General features: G+C 35.9%; 1 protein-coding gene across 1 annotated transcript in view; it reads left to right on the top strand.

Annotated features, from left to right (window-relative positions):
* The window catches only part of LOC124079746 (zinc finger protein 724), a 79,848-nt gene that overhangs the window by 39,442 nt on the left and 19,911 nt on the right, over positions 1–20,495 (top strand). Inside the window, exons 2-3 of the mRNA XM_046425442.2 lie at positions 17,179–17,305; positions 19,526–19,645. Coding sequence (XP_046281398.1) covers positions 17,179–17,305; positions 19,526–19,645 — 247 coding nt within the window. The remainder of the gene's footprint in view (positions 1–17,178; positions 17,306–19,525; positions 19,646–20,495) is intronic.

The following is a 20,495-nucleotide window of genomic DNA, read 5'->3' as shown; positions in this document are numbered from 1 at the left end:
AATCAACATTTAACTTAATTGCAAATATTTTTGAGAAGTTGAAAAGCTGATATGGTAGTCATTCCACTAGTCCCAGCTACCTGTGAGGCTACAGCAGGAGGAGGATTTGGGCTAAGGAATGTGAGGCCAACCTGGCAAAAACCCAGCTCCAAAAATCCACCCACCAAAAAACCAAACAGCAATCATATTTTAAAAAGACGCCTTCACAGTTCATTTCTACCAAACATGTAATAAGGAATCAGTAACAGTAATTCATGATTACATCTAAAAATAAAAGAAAGTTGACTAATTCTTTCTGTGAGGCCAGAATTACCAGATAACACAGCATAAGAATAGAAATGGCAGACCATCTTCCTATAGATGTTGACCCAGATATTCAAACCCCTAGCAAACTGAGAATAACAACAAAAAGAAAGATTGGACTTCATGACCAAGAGGGACAATATGGTCAGTTTCCAAAAAATCATTTTCATAGAGAAAAGTTTTTGCCAGATCACTTACCAAATTACTGTACAACCTATGGCCAATTAAGACCAGAGAAAAATTCTTTTTCCATCCACTAAAGGGCAGCTATGAACTGTTTTCATATTTAATAGTGAGAACCTAAGTGTTTCGAAATTTAGTTTTAGAAAAAAGTATTGTTTCCTGACTTCTAAATATTGTTCTGAGAACATTGAATAGGATTTTATACATCAACAGTCAGCATATGCAGATGATTCTATTATTTCTATGTTTCTAAGCAATTTCCATGCACTAATGAAACAGAAGACTTAAATTGGTTCAATAATTTCATGGGTTAAATGGTCAACATTAAGTCATGTAAATTATATACACTAGCAATGGGCAGTGTGAAAATCGAGGCATAAGTCCATTCACAAATATAGGAAAAATAATTTAAAACAAAAGTATTAAGAACTGTTCACTGCAACGTAAAGGTGAAAGTAAAATATATAAAAAAAAAATTACGGAAACAAAATTGGAAAACAGCTAATATCCAATGATCAAAAGTTTGATTTTGTTAAAACCACAATATTTCACAGTGGGTCTGCAGATTCAATATAATTAAGCCAAAATCCAAAATTCATTTTGTAAAAATTACCCAGCTGACTCTAAAAAAAAAAAAAAAAAAATCATAAAAATGCAAAAAAATAACTCAATATTAAAGTAAAAAAATGTGGTCTTTTAAATAAAAATGTACATTGTAAGCAAAATACATTGTGTAGGATATTAAATTTGGGTAAATATTTCTTGTTGGGAGTCTCCCTGGCTCCAAAGACTAACTTCCCCATCCCCCAAGAAGAGCCGTCCAATGGTGAGCCCTGCTGGCTCACATGATCCTTACCCACCAATCAGACTAGCCCTGCTGGCTCACATGATCTTACCCACCAATCAGAAAGCACCCCATGCCAACTGTCAAACCGTTCAACCATTCAACTGTCATAACTGAAACCACCCCCGGCTCTATAAATATGCAGAGCTGTTCCTCAATAAATGGGCATTTTCTCCAATGATGATTTTGATCGTTCTTTCATTTCTTAAACTGCTGATGAGCAGTATTCCCCATGCATGAAGTGAGGGTCTGTGTTAACCTAGGAAGAATTGGGCTGGGATTGACATTTCATCACAGCTACTACCTGCTGAGCTTGAGGGAATTTCCATTGCTTTCATGATAACTTTCTTCCTCCCAGATTTTCTGCACCTTTCCTCCTCCCAGATTTTCTGCACCTTTCCTCCCATCGGTGTTCTGTCTCGTATTTCACCCAAGTATATCCCAGTAGGTATCATTATTGAAATCCACATATATTCCTGCTCTTCCTGCAGCTGACCTCTAGAACAAAAATGCAATTTAATGTCTTGGTGAGTGGTTGAAAAGATTCTTCCTTGATCCTCTCACGCAGGCTGAAGTGTATGTATTTTATTTTTATTGATTTTTTAAAAAGAAATCACAGCAGAATGCATTACAATTCTTATTACTGTATACAGCACAATTTTTCTTATCTATGGTTGCATAAAAAGTATGTTGTCACCAATTCATGTCTTCATACATGTAGTTTGGATGATGATGATGATGTCCATCATATTCCACCATCCTTGCTAACCCCCTGCCCCCTCTTTTTCCCTCCCACCCCTGTTCCCTATCTAGAATTCATCTATTCCTCCCGTGTTCCCCCTCCCTACCCCACTTTGAATCAGCCTCCTCATGTCAGAAAATATTTGGCATTTTTTTTTTTTGGGGGGGGGGTTGGCTAACTTCACTTAGCATTATCTTCTCCAATGCCATCCATTTAACTGCAAATGCCATGATTTTATTCTCTTTTATTAGTAAAATTCTGAGATATATATAAAATATTAATTTTTAATCCATTCATCCACTGAATGGCATGTAGGTTGGCTCCACAGTTTAGCTATTGTGAATTGTGCTGCTGTGTCCCTGTGGTATGCTGTTTTTAAGACTTTGGGGTATAAACTGAGGAGTGGGATAGCTGGGTCAAGTGGTGGTTCCATTCCTGGTTTTCCAAGGAATCTCCATACTGCTTTCCATATTGGCTGCACTAATTTGTCGTCCCATCAGCAATGTATGAGTGTACCTTTTCCCCACATCCTCGCCACTTATTGTTGTTTGTCTTAATAATAGCTGCCATTCTTACTGGAGTGAGATGATATCTTAAGAGTAGTTTTGATTTGCATTTCTCTAGTTGCTAGAGATGATAAACATTTTTCCATATATTTGTTGATTGATTGTATATCCCCTTCTGAGACATGTCTGTTCAGATCCTTGGCTCATTTTTTTAATTGGGTTATTTTGTTTGTTTTTGGTTTTGTTTTTTGGTGCTTGGCTTTTTTAGTTTTTTATAGATTAGTGCTCTGATGTGTGAGGGATAAAAATTGGCTCCCAGGATGTAGGCTCTTTGTTCACCTCTCAGATTGTTTCTTTTGCTGAGGAGAAACTTTTTAGTAGGATTCCATCCCATTTGTCAATTCTTGGCTTTAATTCTTGTGCTATAGGAGTCTTATTAAGAAAGCTGGGGCCTAATCTCACATGATGGAGATTTGGGCCTACTTTTTCTTGTATTAGATGCAGAGTCTGTGGTTTAATTCCTAGGACCTTGATCCACTTTGAGTTTTGTGCGTGGTGAGAGATAGGAGTTTAATTTCCTTTTTTTTTTTTTTTTTTGCATATGGATTTCCAGTTTTCCCAGCACCAATTGTTGAAGATGCTATTCTTTCTCCAGTGCATGTTTTTGGCACCTTTGTCTAATATAAGATAATTGTAATTTTGTGGGTTTGTCTCTGTGTACTCTGTTCAATACCATTGGTCTACCAGTCTGTTTTGGTACTAATACCATGCTGTTTTTGTTACTATTGCTCTGTATTATCGTTTAAATTCTGGTATACTGATGCCACCTGCTTTGAATTGCTTTAGCTATTCTAGGCCTTGTATTTTTTTTTTTCAGATGAACTTCATGATTGCTTTTTCTATTTCTATAAGGAATGCCATTGGTATTTTGATCAGAATTGCATTGAACCTGTATAGTGCTTTTGGTAGTATGGTCATTTTACTAATAGTAATTCTGCTTATCCAAGAACAAGATAGATCTTTCCATCTTCTAAGTTCTTCTTTGATTTCTCTCTTTAGGTTTCTGTAGTTTCCATTGAATAGATCTTTCACCTCTTAAGTTGATTCCCAACTATTTTTTTGAGATTATTGTAAACGGGGTAGTTTTCCTCACTTCCTTGTCAGAGGATTTGTCAGTGATACACAGAAATGACTTTGATTTATGGGTGTTGATTTTATAACCTGCTACTTTGCTGAATTCATTTATTAGTTCTAGAAGTTTTCTGATGGAGCTTTTTGGGTCTTCTAGGTATAGAATCATATGTTTGGAAAATAGTGCTAGTTTCAGTTCTTCTTTTCTATATTGTATCCCTTTAATTTCTTTCATCTGTCTAATTGCTCTGGCCAGTGTTTCAATAACTATTTTGAAAGAAGTGGTGAAAGAGGGCAGCCCTGTCTTGTCCAGTTTTTAGAGGGAATGCCTTTAATTTTTCTCCATTTAGAATTATGTTGGCCTGAGCTTAGCATAGATAGCCTTTATGATGTTGAGAATAGGTTCCTGTTATCCTTAGGTTTTCTAGTGTTTTGAACATAAAAGGGTGCTGTATTTTGTCAAATGCTTTTCCTGCATTTGAGATAATCATATGATTCTTATTTTGTCTATTGATGTGATGAATTACATTTATTGATTTCTGTATTTTGAACCAACCTTGCATCCCTGGGATGAATCCCACTTGATCATCATGCACAATCTTTTTGATAAGTTTTTTTTTATTCTATTTGCCAGAATTTTGTTGAGAATTTTTGTATATACATTCATTAGAGATATTGGTCTAAAGTTTTCTTTGTGTCCTTGCGTGGTTTTGGGATCAGGGTGATATTGACTTCATAGAATGAATTTAGAAGGCTCCCTCATTTTCTATTTTCTGAAATAAATTGAAGCGTATTGGTATTAGTTCTTCTTTAAAGAACTTGTAGAACTCGGCTGTGTATCCATCTGGCCCTGGGCTTTTCTTGGTTGGTAAGTTTCTGATGGCTGCTTCTATTTCCTTACTTGATATTGGTCTGTTTAAATTGTGTATATCTTCCTGATTCAGTCTGGGAAATCATATGAATTAAGAAATTTGTCAATGCCTTCAATATCTTCTATTTTATTGGAGTATACTTTTTCAAAATAATTTGTAATTATCCTCTGTGTTTCTGTAGTGTCTGTTGTGATATTGCCTTTTTCATCATGCATGCTAGTAATTTGGGCTCTCTCTCTCCTTCTCCTTATTAGCAAGGCTAAGAGCCTGTCAATTTTACTTATTTTTTTCAAAGAATCAACTTATTGTCAATTTTTCAATTGTTTTGTTTTGATTTCAGCGCTGATTTTAATTATTTCTTGCCTTTTACTGCTTTTGCTGTTGGTTTGTTCTTTTTCTAGCACTTTGAGATGAGGTATGAGATCATTTATTTGTTGACTTTTTCTTCTTTTAAGGAATGAACTCCATGCAATGAATTTTCCTCTTAGTACAGCTTTCATAGTGTCCGAAAGATTTTGCTATGTTGTGTCTGTTCTTGTTTACGTCTAAGAATTTTGTAATCTCCTACTTGTGTCTTCTGTAACCCATTGTTCATTCAGTAGCATATTGTTATTTTTAGTCTCTAGGTGTTGGCAAAATTTTTATTTTTAATTTTGTCATTTCCAATTTCATCCCATTATGGTCTGATAAAATGCATGGCAGAATCTTTTTTTTTTTTTTTTTTGGTATTTGCTAAGAGCTGCCCTGTGGCATAGTATATGGTCTATTTTTGAGAAGGATCCATGTGCTGCTGAGAAGAAAGTGTATCTGCTTGACACAAGTTGAAATACTCTATATATATCAGTTAAGTCTAAGTTATTGAGCTCTATAGTTTCTTTATTCAACTTTTGAAAGACCTGTCAAGTGGTGAGAGAGGTGTGTTAAATTGACCACAACACAATAATCTTGGGTGACTTTGACTCTTGAACTTGAAGAGTTTGTTTGAACATAGCTGCACCATTGTTTGGGGCAGTTATATTTATGATATGTCTTGTTAGTGTATGGTTCCCTTGAGCAGTATGTAGTGTCCTTCTTTATCCCTTTTGATTGATTTTGGCTTGAAGTCCGAGTATGGACACCCCTGCTTGCTTCCGCAGTCCATGTGAGTGGCATGATTTTTCCCAACCTTTCACCTTCAGTCAGTGTATATCTTTTCCTGTCAGCATCATATTGTTGGGTCTCTTTTTTTTAATCCAGTCTGCTAGCCTATGTCTTTTGTTTGGTGAATTTAAGCCATTAGCATTCAGGGTTATTATTGAGACATGGTTTGTATTTCCAGACATATTTCTGTATTTTTGTTTAACTTGACTTGATTTTTCTACTTTGATTAGTTTTTTCTTTAGGGTACTACTTCCCTCAGCCGATTATCGTTGTTTTTCATTTCCTCTTCATGGAATATTTTGTGAAGGATGTTTTTTTTAGTGCCAATTTTCTAGCTATAAGTTCTTTAAACTTTTGTTTATTGTGGAAGGTTTTTATTTCATCTTCAAATCTGAAGGTTAATTTTGCTGGATACAAGATTCTTGGTTGGCACCCATTATCTTTCAGAGCTTGATATATGTTGTTTCAGGATTTTTTATCTTTCAGGGTCTGTGTTGAAAAATCTGTTATCCTAATTGGTTTTCCCCTATAGGTAATATGATTCCTTTCTCTTGGAACTTTTAAAATTCTCTCCTTATTCTGCATGTTGGGCATTTTTATTTTAATGTGCCTTGGTGTGGGTCTGTTGTGATTTTGTTCCTTTGGTGTCCTGTAAGCTCCTTGAATTTGGATTTCCAAGTCTTCTTGGTTGGAAAGATTTCTGGTATCTTTTCATTGAATAGATTGTTCATTCCTTTGGTTTGGACTCTGTGCCTTCCTCTATCCTGATAACTCTTAAATTTGTTCTTTTCATGCTATCTCATATTTGTTGAGTGTTCTGCTTGTGGTTTCTTGCCATTATCACTGTGTGGTCCATGTTCTTTTCAAGGTTATTTATTTTATCTTCATTGTCTGATGTTGTGTCTTCCAAGTGGTCTACTCTGTTGGTAATGCTTTAGTTTGAGCTTTTAATTTGGTTTATTGTTTGTTTAATTTCCAGGATCTCTGTTTGGTTTGATTCTAGAACCTCTATCTCCCTGTTGAGGTGATCTTTTGCTTCTTGGAGTTGTTTATGTAGCTCCTTGTCAAAGTGACCTTTCACTGCTTGTATCTGCTCTCTTACATCTTCCCTGAGGTCACAGAACATTTTAATCATGTATATCCTGAAGTCTTTCCTCTGTCATTTTTTCTGCTCTGGCTGCCAATGATTTTAATGATATGTTGTCTTGATTTGTTTGGGGTACTCTTTTCATGTCTTTTCATGTTGCACGTGTGTCTTCCTTTCCTACCAGTTGGGCAGCTGTTCAGTGTGACCAGGGCACACCCACCTGGTGTGAGCCTGGTTGTGAGAGGTCCCACAGTGGGGAACTGCTAAGTGAGAGGGAATGGGAATAAACTTTGGAGCCCTTCAGAGAGACCAGGAGCTGGGAATTCTCCAGGCAAAAGAGGGAGACAATACTGGGTGCTCAAGTCAGACGAGTGGTCCCAAAAAGAGACCCGTGAGGTGCAATCTCTCTGCAGAGACTGGCGGGTAGCACTACTCGCTTCCAGACACCCTACACCAGGAACAGACTTCCCACCCTGGTTACCTACACCATCCAGAAGACACCAGCTTAAAACAGACAACCGCATCTATTGGATGAGAAGACAAACAGAAAAGAAATGGATCTCTAAAGCTAGCAACAACCCTGGTTTCTTCTTTTTGTTTTCTGTTCTGCCCCTCTATCCTCCCACCTCACATCCCCAACATGTGTGAAACCAGGAACTTTGCATGAAATAGGAGGACTGAGTCATCTGTATAATATAGAGGTATTGTATAGCCCTTTTGTTTTTTCTTCTTTCATTTTTCTTCCCCCCTCAAATTTGACCATTTAACATCCTGTATTTTAACTACTATTATAATTAGATAATAATTGAATCCAACATTTTTGTACATTGAGACTGAACTGTAAATGTCTTAATAACAATGATTTTTTCATAGATGCTATATTGTTGATATTGGGATCAGTTAATATTGTCCTTCCCCACCAAGGGGGGATCTTGGAACCCTACAAGAGCACTACAAACCTATAGAGTAACAACACCCCAGACCCACGAGCAGAAGTGTATTTTCAATAGTGTTTTGTACATTAAAGTTTTAGGTTTTTTGTTGGGAATTGGAAGTTTGCAGGGATCCAGGCGATGGCCTTATTCTCACATCCTCACCTATCGTGAGTTTTCTCCATGTGTCATTTGGCCTAGGTTTGGTGCTACTTCTTTGCAGGTAAGGGTTTTTTAATGCTGTCGGAAATATGTGAGAGACTACTCCAGAGCTCTAGCAGTCAGTAGTGGTCTTCACATCAGCACCAGGTGGGAATCATTCTGAAAGTGTCACCCCATTTTTCTTGACACATGTTCTGTGATTCCTGAGGAATAGCATGGATGGTCGTGGGGAACATACACATGCTGGGCTCAAGGACTTCAGTTTTTCTCACACAGACATGTATATATTTCTGGACTGGCTCAAAAATATTGATGTAACTTTACTAGTTTATTTAGTTTTCAGGGAGAAATCAAAGATATGTAGCCTGTTTTCATAAATCCATTATCTTCAAAATGCCAGATTGTCTTGTGATATCATTCCTCTGATGGGCTAAGAAAGAATATTTCTCATTTATTTACACTTCTTTTTATCATTTTTAAGGTTCATGTGTAGGTGAATTTTTTTTAAATTCTCTACCCCTACAAAATTAACTCAGAAACTGACCACTATACTTTGGAAGTTATTTTAGGTCCTCATTAGTGCCATTCTTCCTAAACTAGTTTCTATAAATATTTTCCATGTTTGTACCCTATTTTCTCTCCATTTTGAAACATGATTCGTTTATTTATTAATGTAATTTACTACATCTCACAGGAAGCCACATTCACCCTTTAAATTTATTTCACTAATTAAATAAACAGTTACTTTCTCAGAACCCCTGCTTTCAGGTGGCTTTGAATCACTGTGACCAAAGAACCTGAGAAGAACAACTTGGAGGAAGGAATATTTTACTTTGGCTGATCATGGTGTTTGCCCAAGTTTTGAAAATAAAATATAAATTAACTCATTCATGTTGATCTCATGTAAGAGACAGAGAGAGTGAGAGACCAAGAGAGAGAGACCGAGATTTGAGAGTGAGAGAGACACAGACACAGAGACCGAGATTTGAGAGAGAGAGAGACACAGACACAGAGACCGAGATTTGAGAGAGAGACAGACACAGACAGTGAAACACACAGTGACAGAGACAGACACAGTGATTTCAAAGAGATTTCAGAGAGCGAGAGAGTTATATTTCAGAGACAGAGATATAGAGAGACTTCAGAGAGATGTGAGCAAGATTTCAGATATAGATAGATATTTCAGATACTAGTCATTTGTCAGAGTAGTAAACGGCAAAATCTTCTCTTTCAGTATGTTGTCTCTTTATGCTGTTATTTTCCCCTTTGCTGTGCATAGCCATAACCACTACTGGTCCTTGATATTATTTGCTGTGCTCGGAGTATTTTTTAGAGTGTCACTGCCTCTCACCAAGGCCCTCTCAGGCAATGGCAGCTGGGTTCCCCTGCGTGGAGTGAGGTGGCTGTAAAATAAAGTACACAGGAAGTAATGGTAGAAAGTGGGGATGGAATGGCTCTTAGGGGTCGAGCTTCCACACTGGAAGGGGAGCATGAGAGCCCAGGTTTGGTTTATTTACATGGGGGAACAGCAAAGGTTTTGCCATAGAATGTTCTTTGGCCACTTAAGGTAGGAGGTGGGCTGTCCAGGCCCAATGGGTGATGCTCAACTCCAGGGCCACCAGAGCAGCCTCCCTGGCCCAGCAAAGACTGAGGTCCCTGCTCTGCATAATCCATTAAGTGGGAGGAGCCACGAAATTGCTTGCAAACCCAAACCAGAATCCCCTGGGCTCAGGGCGGCTCCCCACACCTGCCTACTCCAGTGCTTCCCTTAGGTTTTATTTCATCAATTTTAAAGTTCTGGGGTGTATTCTCTGGTCTTCAGTCCGGTTGACATTGACCTGTGAATATTCCATTTTCCCAGCATAAGTTGTTAAAGAGGATTTCTTCTCTCCATACTTTGGAACCTTTGTCAATAATCAACTGAAGGAAATTCTGTAGGTCGCTGTAGCTGGTATCCTCTCCCTGGTCTCTGTGTCTCTTCCCAGAAGGACTCTGCTTCTGTCCCCATGGTGCGGTCATAGAACTTGAAGTCAGGAACAGTGAGGGCGCTGGGTTGACGGTCTACAGAATTTACAGGGTTGCAGAACTGCTCCCTTTTCTGGGGTTTTATTATTCCATATGATTTTTAGGATTTTCTAGTTCTGAGAATAATACCATGGGTCATTTGAAGGAGATTGTATTGAATCTATACAATCTGATGGCTTTAATTAATCTGTCAGTGATGTTAATTTTCTTAGCATTTTGTAAAATTTGCTTGTAGTGGTATTTCTTATCTTTGCTAAGACTTGTAATGAAGCATTTTAAGTTATTTGAAATAGAATGAATTTTCTGATGTGTTTCTCAATAGATTCATTATTTTGGCCCAAGGTTTTGATTATTTATTTATTCTGCAACTTTTCCGAACTTGTTCATCAGCTCTAAAAGTCTTCTGGTGAAAACTGTACAATTTTCTAAAGTTTAGATCATATAAATTGCAAACAGATGATTTGTCTTTTTAAAATATTTAGTTGTAGGTGAACACAGTCGCGTTATTTTTATGTGGTGCTGAGGGTTGAACCCAGTGCCTCACTCATGTGAGGCAAGCCCTTTACCACTGAGCTACAGCCCCAACCCCTTTCTTTCCTATTTGTAACATTTTATATCTGCCTCTTGCCAAACACTCCAACTAACAATTAAGTACTCTAGTGTACAGGAGTGGTGATGGTGCACATTCTTTGACTGCCCATTATTTTTAGAAGAAATGCACACAGCTCTTTCCTATTCAGTAGGATGTTGGCTTAAGTTTGTTATATATAGTGCTTATGATGGGAGGCAAGTTGCTTCTACTCCTAGTTTCTTTACGATTCTTATCAAGAGGTGATGTTGAATTTCGACAAAAGCTTTTTCCAGCACCTATTAAGATGATCACATGAGTTTTATATTTTGTTCTATTTGTATGTGTATTATAATTGACTTGTGTTTGTTGCATGCCTGAAAAGCAAACAACTGGATCATGTTTAATGATTTTTAAGGTGCTTTGATTTTGATTTGATTTGGTATTTTATTGAGCAGGCTTTCATCTAAGTTCATTAATTATATTTGTAGTTTTCTTTCCTATTATGTGGTTTTGATCTTGGAATTATTTTTATGGTACTATGGATTGAACCCAGAAATATAATAACTCTGAACTACAATTCCACTTTAATTTTATTTTGAGATAAGGTCTTGCTAAGTTACTGAGGCTGGCCTTAAACTTGTGATCCTCCTGCCTTGGCTTCCCAAATTGTGGTGAGTAGAGGTGTACAAAATAGCTGGGCTCTTCTCTAGTTTTGATAACATCGTGATGCTGGCTTCATAGAGAAGAAGAAAATCTCTCAAAGTTATTCTATTTATAGAATAATTTGAGAAGCATTATGTTAATTCCTTCTTAATGATTCAGTATTTAGTATAAAATTCCTGTTGTATAGAACTGTTTTATTTAAAAAAATTCTTTTGAGGACCTTTATTATTTCTTCATGACAATAGTGGAATGCATTACATAATTATCCATTCACACCACAATTTTTCATAATTCTGTATGTAAAGTATGTTCATAGCAAATTATGCCCTTATACATGAGCTCTTGATTTTTTTGCATTACAATTCTTAATACACATTTATAACACAATTTATCATATCTGTTTGCATATAAGGTATGCTGACATCAAATTCACATCTTCATACATGTATTTTGTATGATGATGAACATCACCCTCCACCATCCTTGCTATTCCCCTTCTCCCTCCCTTTCCCTCCCATCACTATTCCCTACCTAGAGATAATCTTCCTCCCCACCCAACTTTGAGTCACCCCCTTATATCAGAGAAAACATTTGGCTTTTTTTTTTGGGGGGGGGGGTTGGCTAACTTCACTTACCATTATCTTCAATGCCATCCATTTACCTGCAAATGCAATGATTTTGTTCTTTTTTAGTGCTGAGTAATATTTCATTATCTATAAATGCCACTTTTTTATGCATTCATCCCCTGAAGGACATGTAGGTGGGTTCTACTGTTTAGCTATTGTGAATTGTGCTGTTATAAACACTGATGTGGCTGTGATCCTGTAGTATGCTCTTTTTAGGTCCTTTAGGTATAGTCCAAGAAGAGGGATAGCTGGGTCAAATGGTGGTTCCATTCCCAATTTTCCAAAAAATATCCATACTGCTTTCCAAATTGGCCACACTAGTTTGCAGTCCCACCAGTAATGTATGAGTGTACCTTTTCCTCGCCAACACTTACTGTTTGTCTTCATAATAGCTGCCATTCTGACTGGAGTGAGATGGTACCTTAGAGTAGTGTTGATTTGCATTTCTCTGATTGCTAGAGATGATGAGCATTTTTTCATATTGATTGTATATCCTCTTAGAAATGTCTGTTCAGGTCCTTGGCCCATTTATTGATTGGATTATTTGGTTTTTTGGTACTTTTCTTGTTGAGCTCTTTATATATACTAGAGATTAGAGCTCTATCTGATGTGTGAGGTTAAAAAAAAAAAAAAAAAAAAAAAAAAACTGTTCCCAGGATGTAGGTTCCCTGTTCACCTCAGATTATTTCTTTTGCTGAGAAAAAAAACTTCAGTATGAATCTATCCCATTTGTTGATTCTTGGTTTTTAATTCTTGTGCTATAGGTGAAAGACCTTTATTATTTTTTAAATTCATTTTTTAATGTGGTGCTGAGGATTAAACCCAAGGCCTCATATATGCTAGGCAAGTGCTCTACCACTGAGCCATAACCCCAGTCCTGCTTTTTATTTTTATTTTGGGTTTGTCAATCTACCTGCTTCAATTTTGGTAGATTATATACACTTATGCATTTAATCGTTTCTTCTAGACTTTCCAATGTACTTCAATTTTCCAGTAGTCCCTGGAATATTTTACAGTAGTCCCTGATAATCCTCTGAACTACATTGGTTTCTTTGGTAAGAGCTCCTCTTTTCCCTCTGATTTTAAGAATTCAACCTTCTTTTTGATTTGCTGGTCTAAGGGCTTTTTTTTTTTTCCATTTTATTCATTTCAAAGAACAAACTGTTTCTTCCGTCATTTGTATTATTCTTTCATTCTCCATTTTCTTAATTTTATTTCTGATCTTTTTTCTTCCCTTGTGCTGATTTGGGGAATAGTTTGCCTTTGTGTTTTTAATAAGACTGACTTTTTTTGTAGTATTTTGCATTTTTCTTGCTGTTGATTTCTTCTTTCAGGCTACAATGGCCTGATAACATACAAAGCATGAAGTCTTCATGTTCATATTTGTTAGAAAGTCATTTGTGACCTTAGATATGATCTATTTTGGAGACAGTTTCATCAACAGGTGACAATAAAGTGTAATTAGCTATTGTTAAAGTATCTCAGATATTTGTTATGTCCATTTTTTGTATACTGTGCTTTAACTACAGGTCAGTTTTTTTTCCTCTAAAATGAGGGCTGATTTTGTAACAGAAAGGTAAATGTGGGCACGTATAATCAGTTTCACATGATTTCAGGAACTTGGATTAACAAATGGTGGCAAATCTGTTGGCACTGGATTTTGAGAGAGTGGAGTTGGTAATACAATGATCAAACTGAAAGATGATAACTGGGTTTGATGACTCACACCTGTGATTCCAGGGAGGCAGGGGGATTGTGAGTTCAAAGCCAGCCTCTGCAGTCAAGTGGTGTCCTAAACAACTTGACAAGATCCTGTGTCCAAGTAAAATGTTTTAAAAAGCTGGGGTTGTGCCTAAGTGGAGAAGTGTTGGGTTCAATTCCTGGTACAAAAAATTACAATGATTGTGTAAGTTGGATTTTTTCATAAGCACATACATGTGAAGGGCAATCTGAAAATAGCACATCAGGTTTCTCTATGTGCCACTTATGTGACAGGGTTTGGTTTGCTCCTATAGATGGGCAACCTTACTCTTGTCTCACACAGCTTACCGTCCTTGGGTTGTTTCTCTGTTTTGTCTTCCTGGCCCGATCTTGTATCTAGGTGTGGTAGGTACAAATGCAGGGCTGATGTCCTAGTGGGGATGAGGGAGATGCACTTTGGGCTAATGCAAGAGCAAGGAGACTGGAAAGCCCCTGGGACTGAATGCCTTCTGAGATTGAGGACACTGATCAGCAGGGAAATGATGTTTGGGTTTGACACACAGGCAAATCTACAAAAAGTAGGTGTAAAACAGGATAAGGTTGTGGTCGACCACTTGGTGTTCTTAGCTTGTGTCAAGAAACTCATAATAATAGTATAGTGTTACTTAAGATAGGAGAAAAGATGATTTTAATAAATGGTATAAAACAATGGACATGAAGGAGGGAAATAAGAAAGTCTTTTAAAAAGAAATAACCAATATTAGTGAGGTACATTTGTGCTAGGGATGTGGTACAGAAGTTGCCTTGCTTGTGCAAGTACCCGGTTTTAATTTTCTTCAATTTTTTAATAGGGATTAGAAGAAATACGTTTTTTAAACTTTATTTATTCTAATTTGATATATCACGCAGAATGCGTTTCAGCTCATATTATACTAATAGAGCACATTTTTTTTCATGTCTCTGGTTGTACACAAAGTAGCCATATCATTTGTTTTAATAAATGTACTAAAGATAATGATATCCATCTCATTCCACAGTCTTTCCTACTTCCTTATCTCCTCTGTTCCCTTCCCACCCTCTGCCCTATCTAAAGTTCATCTATTTCTCCCATGCTCCCTTCCATCCCCACTAGGAATTAGCCTTTTTATATCAGAAAAGTTTCAGTATTTGTCTTATTGGGATTGGCTAACTTCACTTAGCATTATCTTCTCTAACTCCATCCATTTACCTGCAAGTGTCATGATTTTATTCTTTTATTGCTGTGTAATATTCCATTGTGTAGATGTAACACATTTTCTTTATAGATGCATCCACTGAAGGGCATCTAGGTTGGCTTTGCAGTTTATTGTGAATTGTACTGCTATAAACATTGATGTGGCTGTGTCTCTGTAGTATGCTATTTTTAGGTCTTTTGGGTATAATCCTAGAAGAGGGACAGCTGGGTCAAAGGGTTGTTCCATTCCTAACTTTCCAAGGAATCTTACTGCTTTCCATATTGGCTGCAGCAATCTGCAGTCCCACCAGCAATGTATGAGTGTACCTTTTCCCCCACATCCTCGCCAACAGTATTGTTGTTTGTCTTCATAATAGCTGCCATTCTGACTGGAGTGAGATGATATCTTAGTTGTAAGTTCTGTGTCTAATTCATTTCTTTGCATACAGATGCCAAGGTGTTCATAATTCATTAAAAAAATCATCATCTCCAGTGAAGTCCTGACTTCTCTTGTGTGTTTGAGTTTATTTCTAGGTTTTCATTCCACTAATCTCACCTTGCCACATCTCACCTTTTGAGTTACTATAAGTTCATAGTAAATCTCAGCATCAGATATTTCAGTCCTGTAACCTTATTCTACAGAACTGTTGATCACTCTGTATGCCTGCCTTCTCCATATAGCCTTTAGAAGCAATTTTTTAATATTTGTGCAACAGGTTGTTAGGATTTTATCATGGTTGTGTTTAATTCATTTATTAGAGTTATAGATAACTAATATATTAATATTGAATGCTCCTTTCTATGTTTGGTAGTTGTAGGGTCCCCCAATTTACAGGAAGTTGATCAGCAGTATAAATGACATTCTGGGACTTATAAGTGGCATCAGAATTAGGTGAAAGACTGCAAGTTTGAGACATGAACTAGTGACATTTGTGCCAACCAGTGCAAACAACATGTTCTTTTTTTAAAAATATTTTTTAGTTGTTGATGTACTTTTATTCTTTATTTATATGTGGTGCTGAGGATCAGACCTGCTGCCTCACACATGCTAGGCAAGTGCTCTGCCACTGAGCCACAACTCCAATTTAATTTTCTGCAAATTCACACATTTTCTTCGAGAAACAAATTTTAAAGGACATTGTAGGTGAGGACCTTAAACTGACTGCAGCTATGTGTCTTTTAACTGGTGAGAATTGTGACTCTGGAAGACTAAGTATTTCCTTTCTTTGCAAAAGGAATCTGAGGTATGTGGACCTTACTTTTAGCTGCCCAGAATTGCCCGACTCACTGCTTAGGAATGAGTCACAGAAGGCCACAGTGTTACAGGGAGGGTGCTCCACAGTTTGGAAAATATATTTATTCTAACATGTCAGGATTTTTATTTTTTTATTTTTTTTATTTTTTTGCATTTTGTAAACAGTGACTATAATCATCTGCTAACCTGATTTGTCTCATTCCTTTCATGAAATCTTGATACCATACAATTCCAATTGGCTCAAGTATTTAAATACTTTGCTATTGAAGATTTTTAAGTGGTTATTTGTGTAGATGGGGTGATTATGCTCTGATGTCAAGGTAATTCTTCCAATAAAGTAGCTATGTTTAAGTAACTAGGATCCATCCACACATGGAGTTCCCACATGGAAAACCTGTGTGGACACTTCTGGTGTCTTACTGATCTCATCATTTCTGTGTGCAAAAGGAAGATGACAGTCCTGTGCCTGTTTTATGGGTAATAATTGTATTATGTATTTCCTTAGTTGTATGAATTTTAAGCAACTTATTGTTATTACTTTTCCATTACAATTATATTAAAAGGTCTTATTAACCATTACTTTGCCTCAGTCTTTTGAACACATACATGCTGCTGTCTGGGCCTCTATTGAACCAAATTTATTCACTCGTTGAACTGCTTGTAGAACTTGAAATATTTCAAGGTTGTCTATTCACAAAGTGGAAGAATCACTTTACATGTCTCCAAATGTTAATATTTTATGAATATTTTACACATTGGGAATGTGTCATGGATCATACTTGATACTAATTATATTCAGGAGCTCAATCTATCTCATGGATACAAAGCAGAGAGAATAACTACCAGACTGGTTTCAAATGCTTTTTTACCACTCTTTTTGTCTCCCTTGGGCACAGTCACCTTATGAGAATGTCTCTGACAAGTCTGATTTGCATCTGGAATGTCCCCCAAATTTCATTCACTGATGGCAGAAGAGTTAGGAGTTGGGCTTTTAATCATTTCTTGGATTATGGTATATATCCTTCACTTCATTCTGATATGAAATACATACAATGTTTTTGGACTTAAGATACTTTCCATTATCTAATTCAGAGGAAAATACATATTACATAATTAAGGTCACTCTCCTACATGACAGTCAGTTCTACTAACTCTTAATTCAAATTAAAAACTGAATAACAGTTTAGTCCGTGTGCTATTGATCTACCAATTTGTATTTCAGGAGCCTTTGACATTTGGGGATGTGGCTATTGATTTCTCTGAGGAGGAATGGGAATGCCTGGATCCTGCCCAGCAGAATTTATATAGAGAAGTGATTTTGGAGACCTACAGTAACCTGGTCTTTGTGGGTGAGCATAAGTTTTTTTTTTTTTCACTAAAACGTCCTCATCAGAGTTCTTTCTGAATATGTGTAATGGATTTTCTGTGAAATTATCTGCCATGGAATGAAAGTCAAGATGGAAAAAGACTGCTCTTTTGAGAGTTGGTGTAAGTTGTATTTGAATAAGAGGATGTGTAAATTAATACATCAATGGATATTTACAGTTTGAAAAAATAAAGAAAAAGCCAACCAGCCATTGTGTACAGTAGGATCCATGTTATAGACTGGGATTCCTCATATCAGTTAATTGCTTCACAAATTAAGTTATGCATGATTCTTGTTTGTATTGCCAATCATGTTATATGTGCTTCTGGTTGTATAAATATTAAGCCTCTTTTGTCTGACTTTTGTATTTTATCTTGATTGGCTTTTCATTCTGCCCATGTACATGCAAATTGAAGTTTTCTATATGTAAATGTAATGGGGATTAATGGCAGTGATACTCTAATGCTGAACTACACCCCAAGCTCCTTTTCACTCATTGTTGGAGAGAGGTTCTCACTAAGTTATTGAGGATGTCTTGAATTTGCAATTCTCCTGCCTCAGACTTCTTAGTAGCCGAAATTACATGCATACCCATCATTTGTATGTGGATGAGTTTGTTCTTATTTATAGCATAAAGACCACATTATTTTAAATGTAGCTTTGAGAAATGTTGCAGTTCTCTTTATCTTAACTTTCATTGTAACCAAAACCACACAATAAAACTTACTGTCTCCAAAATTTTAAATATTCGGTAACATTAATTCAAATTGTTATGCAATGTATCTCTAAAAAGTTTACATCTCAAAAAAAAAAAAAAAAAAAAATCAATTCCTAGGAAGCAAGGGCTCATTTCTTTTTTTTTTTCAGAAAGCTTCTTTTTTAGTTTAGAGATGTTATATTCATATGATTCTGCAGTATTCTTTCTGTGACATATTTCAGTTAACCAAGTGTACATACATTTTGTAAGATATATAGTTAGAATAAATTCTTTCACTTCAAAGTTCTATAGTTTAATATGGTAAATTGGCTCATCTGTTCTTTTCAAGGGATAACTGGTTTGCATCCCCCATGATGGCTCTGTTGAATAACATTGTGCAACACTGGTGTTCAATGTTTTTAATTTGCTATTGATGTCAGGGCTTATTACCACACTCAGAAGTCTGTCTACCTGACTCCATGTCTGCATTTACAATTGAATGCTGTAACTTTTAGTATTTTTTTTTTAGCAGGAAAATATTCTTCTAATTTTATTTGCATTTTGGGGGATATTCATACAATTTAATTTTTCTCTGTAAAAGAAAATTTAACAACGGGAATTTGATGAATATTACCTGGAGCCTCTAGATAACTTTAAGTAATATAAACATCTTTTAATTTTATCTTTCAATTCTTTGAACACTCTTGGGCATGCTGTTGTTAATCAACTGACACATATTTAGGGATTTTTGAACATTCCTATTGACTTCAAATTTTTATTCCATGTTGGTTACAAAATAACTATCACTTAAATATTAACCTTTGTTTTAATACATAAAATTTGTCTATCCAGCATAATATCCCATTTGTGATTAAGAACAGGGATTCTATTAGTCTACAATAGTTTCAAAACCTCCTATGTTGCTGTGTACAACCACCCCTGACTCTTGTTAATAGTAATAAGCAGAAAATGTCTAAAATTCTTGACTAAACTTTATTTTTGTGTGTTGGTTTAGTTCAGTAAACTTCTTTTAAATGATAATTTACTATTCCCTTTGAGTAATTCATAACTTTTCTTAAAGTTGATTTAGCCCTGTTTTTTTTTCTGTTGGTAAGCAGCAATCCCTTTTTGAACAGTCCCCAAATATTTGCATGTTTCATATTTTTCTTTTTTAAATGAAACAGAAGAAAGTTGGTAGATTTTTAAAATATATTGTGAAGGAGGAAAGGCTGTGAAACACAATTTATCTTCCACTACTATATTATATTACTCTACATAGGAATGTACTCATCTTGGATACTGTGAACATTAAGATGGTTTGCAAAGTTCTCAAAGTAATTTCCTGTGTACATTTTTGATTTATATATTTCTGCAGTAATGATGGACTTGGATTTAATAATCCACTCCCCTGCTAATGTTCCTTTATTGCTGTACTTTCCTATGTTTGCAAAATATGCTCAGCCCCATACAGTAAGTAAACAAGATGGTTATTTTTATTTATTTCAGCCATGACTTCTCATCATCCTCAAGAAATTTTACCAGCGCAGGGAATAAAAGAGAGAGAGGGAAGATATGGAAAGAGTGACCTTGACTATTTACAACTAAGAAAACAATGGGAAAATATAGGTGAGAGTAAAGTTCAAAAATTATATTATAATAGACAAAAACCAATTAGTAGTCCCTATTTATGATAAAAATTATATTGTCAAAACACACCAGGAACAATATCTAAAAAAAAAAAAATTCAATTTATTCCACTTACTTTTGAGGAGCTTTATATGTCTTTAAGAATATACCACAGCCATTTTAAAGACTATATTTCCTCTGAAAGTAAATGTGGAAAATTTGAAAAGAAATATGGTCCATGCATCAGTTTTTAACTTGGCCAATTATTAATGTAGCACTAAATTAAACTTCCAGTCAAACATTCACACAGAGAAGATATTTAAGACAAATTTCTTAAAGTGATACTTTGGAGAGTTTCTTTACAAAATGTCCATTTTTCTGCAACAAAACAGTAATTTCTCCTTGTGCCCAAGTAGACAATATTAAGAATTGTAGAAAGGTTCCTACTTCCCCACTATTGCTCAATGACAATTCTGATACAGATTTCTGGAAAGTGCACTATATAGATAATGCTATAAAGTAACACCATTAGCCATGTCTCCACCCTGAGCAATTACCAGGATATTTACATTGCTGATAAAAATTACGAATATAGAGAAACTCCTAGTCATTTTCTAAAGGAAATTTACCAAAATGAAAAATGTGGGAAAGTCTTGCTTCAGTACTCAGAAGCTATTACTCATCCAAATATTCATAGTCAAGACAAAATGTGCAAGTGTAAGGTATGTGAAAGGGCTCTTAATGACAGTGCAGAGCTTGCTCAATACAAGAGAATTTATAGAGAAGGAGAGCCCTATAAGTTTAGAAGATGTTGAGCAAGCCAATACTTTTAAATTTGTAGGGTTTATCA

This window comes from Marmota monax, unplaced genomic scaffold, assembly GCF_021218885.2.
Source record: "Marmota monax isolate L192 unplaced genomic scaffold, Marmota_monax_Labrador192_F-V1.1 WCK01_AAM20220418_F8-fsc00028, whole genome shotgun sequence".
Classification (NCBI taxonomy): Eukaryota; Metazoa; Chordata; class Mammalia; order Rodentia; family Sciuridae; genus Marmota; species Marmota monax.
The sequence above is the reverse complement of the archived record's forward strand: the minus strand, read 5'-3'. Positions and strand labels throughout refer to the sequence as shown.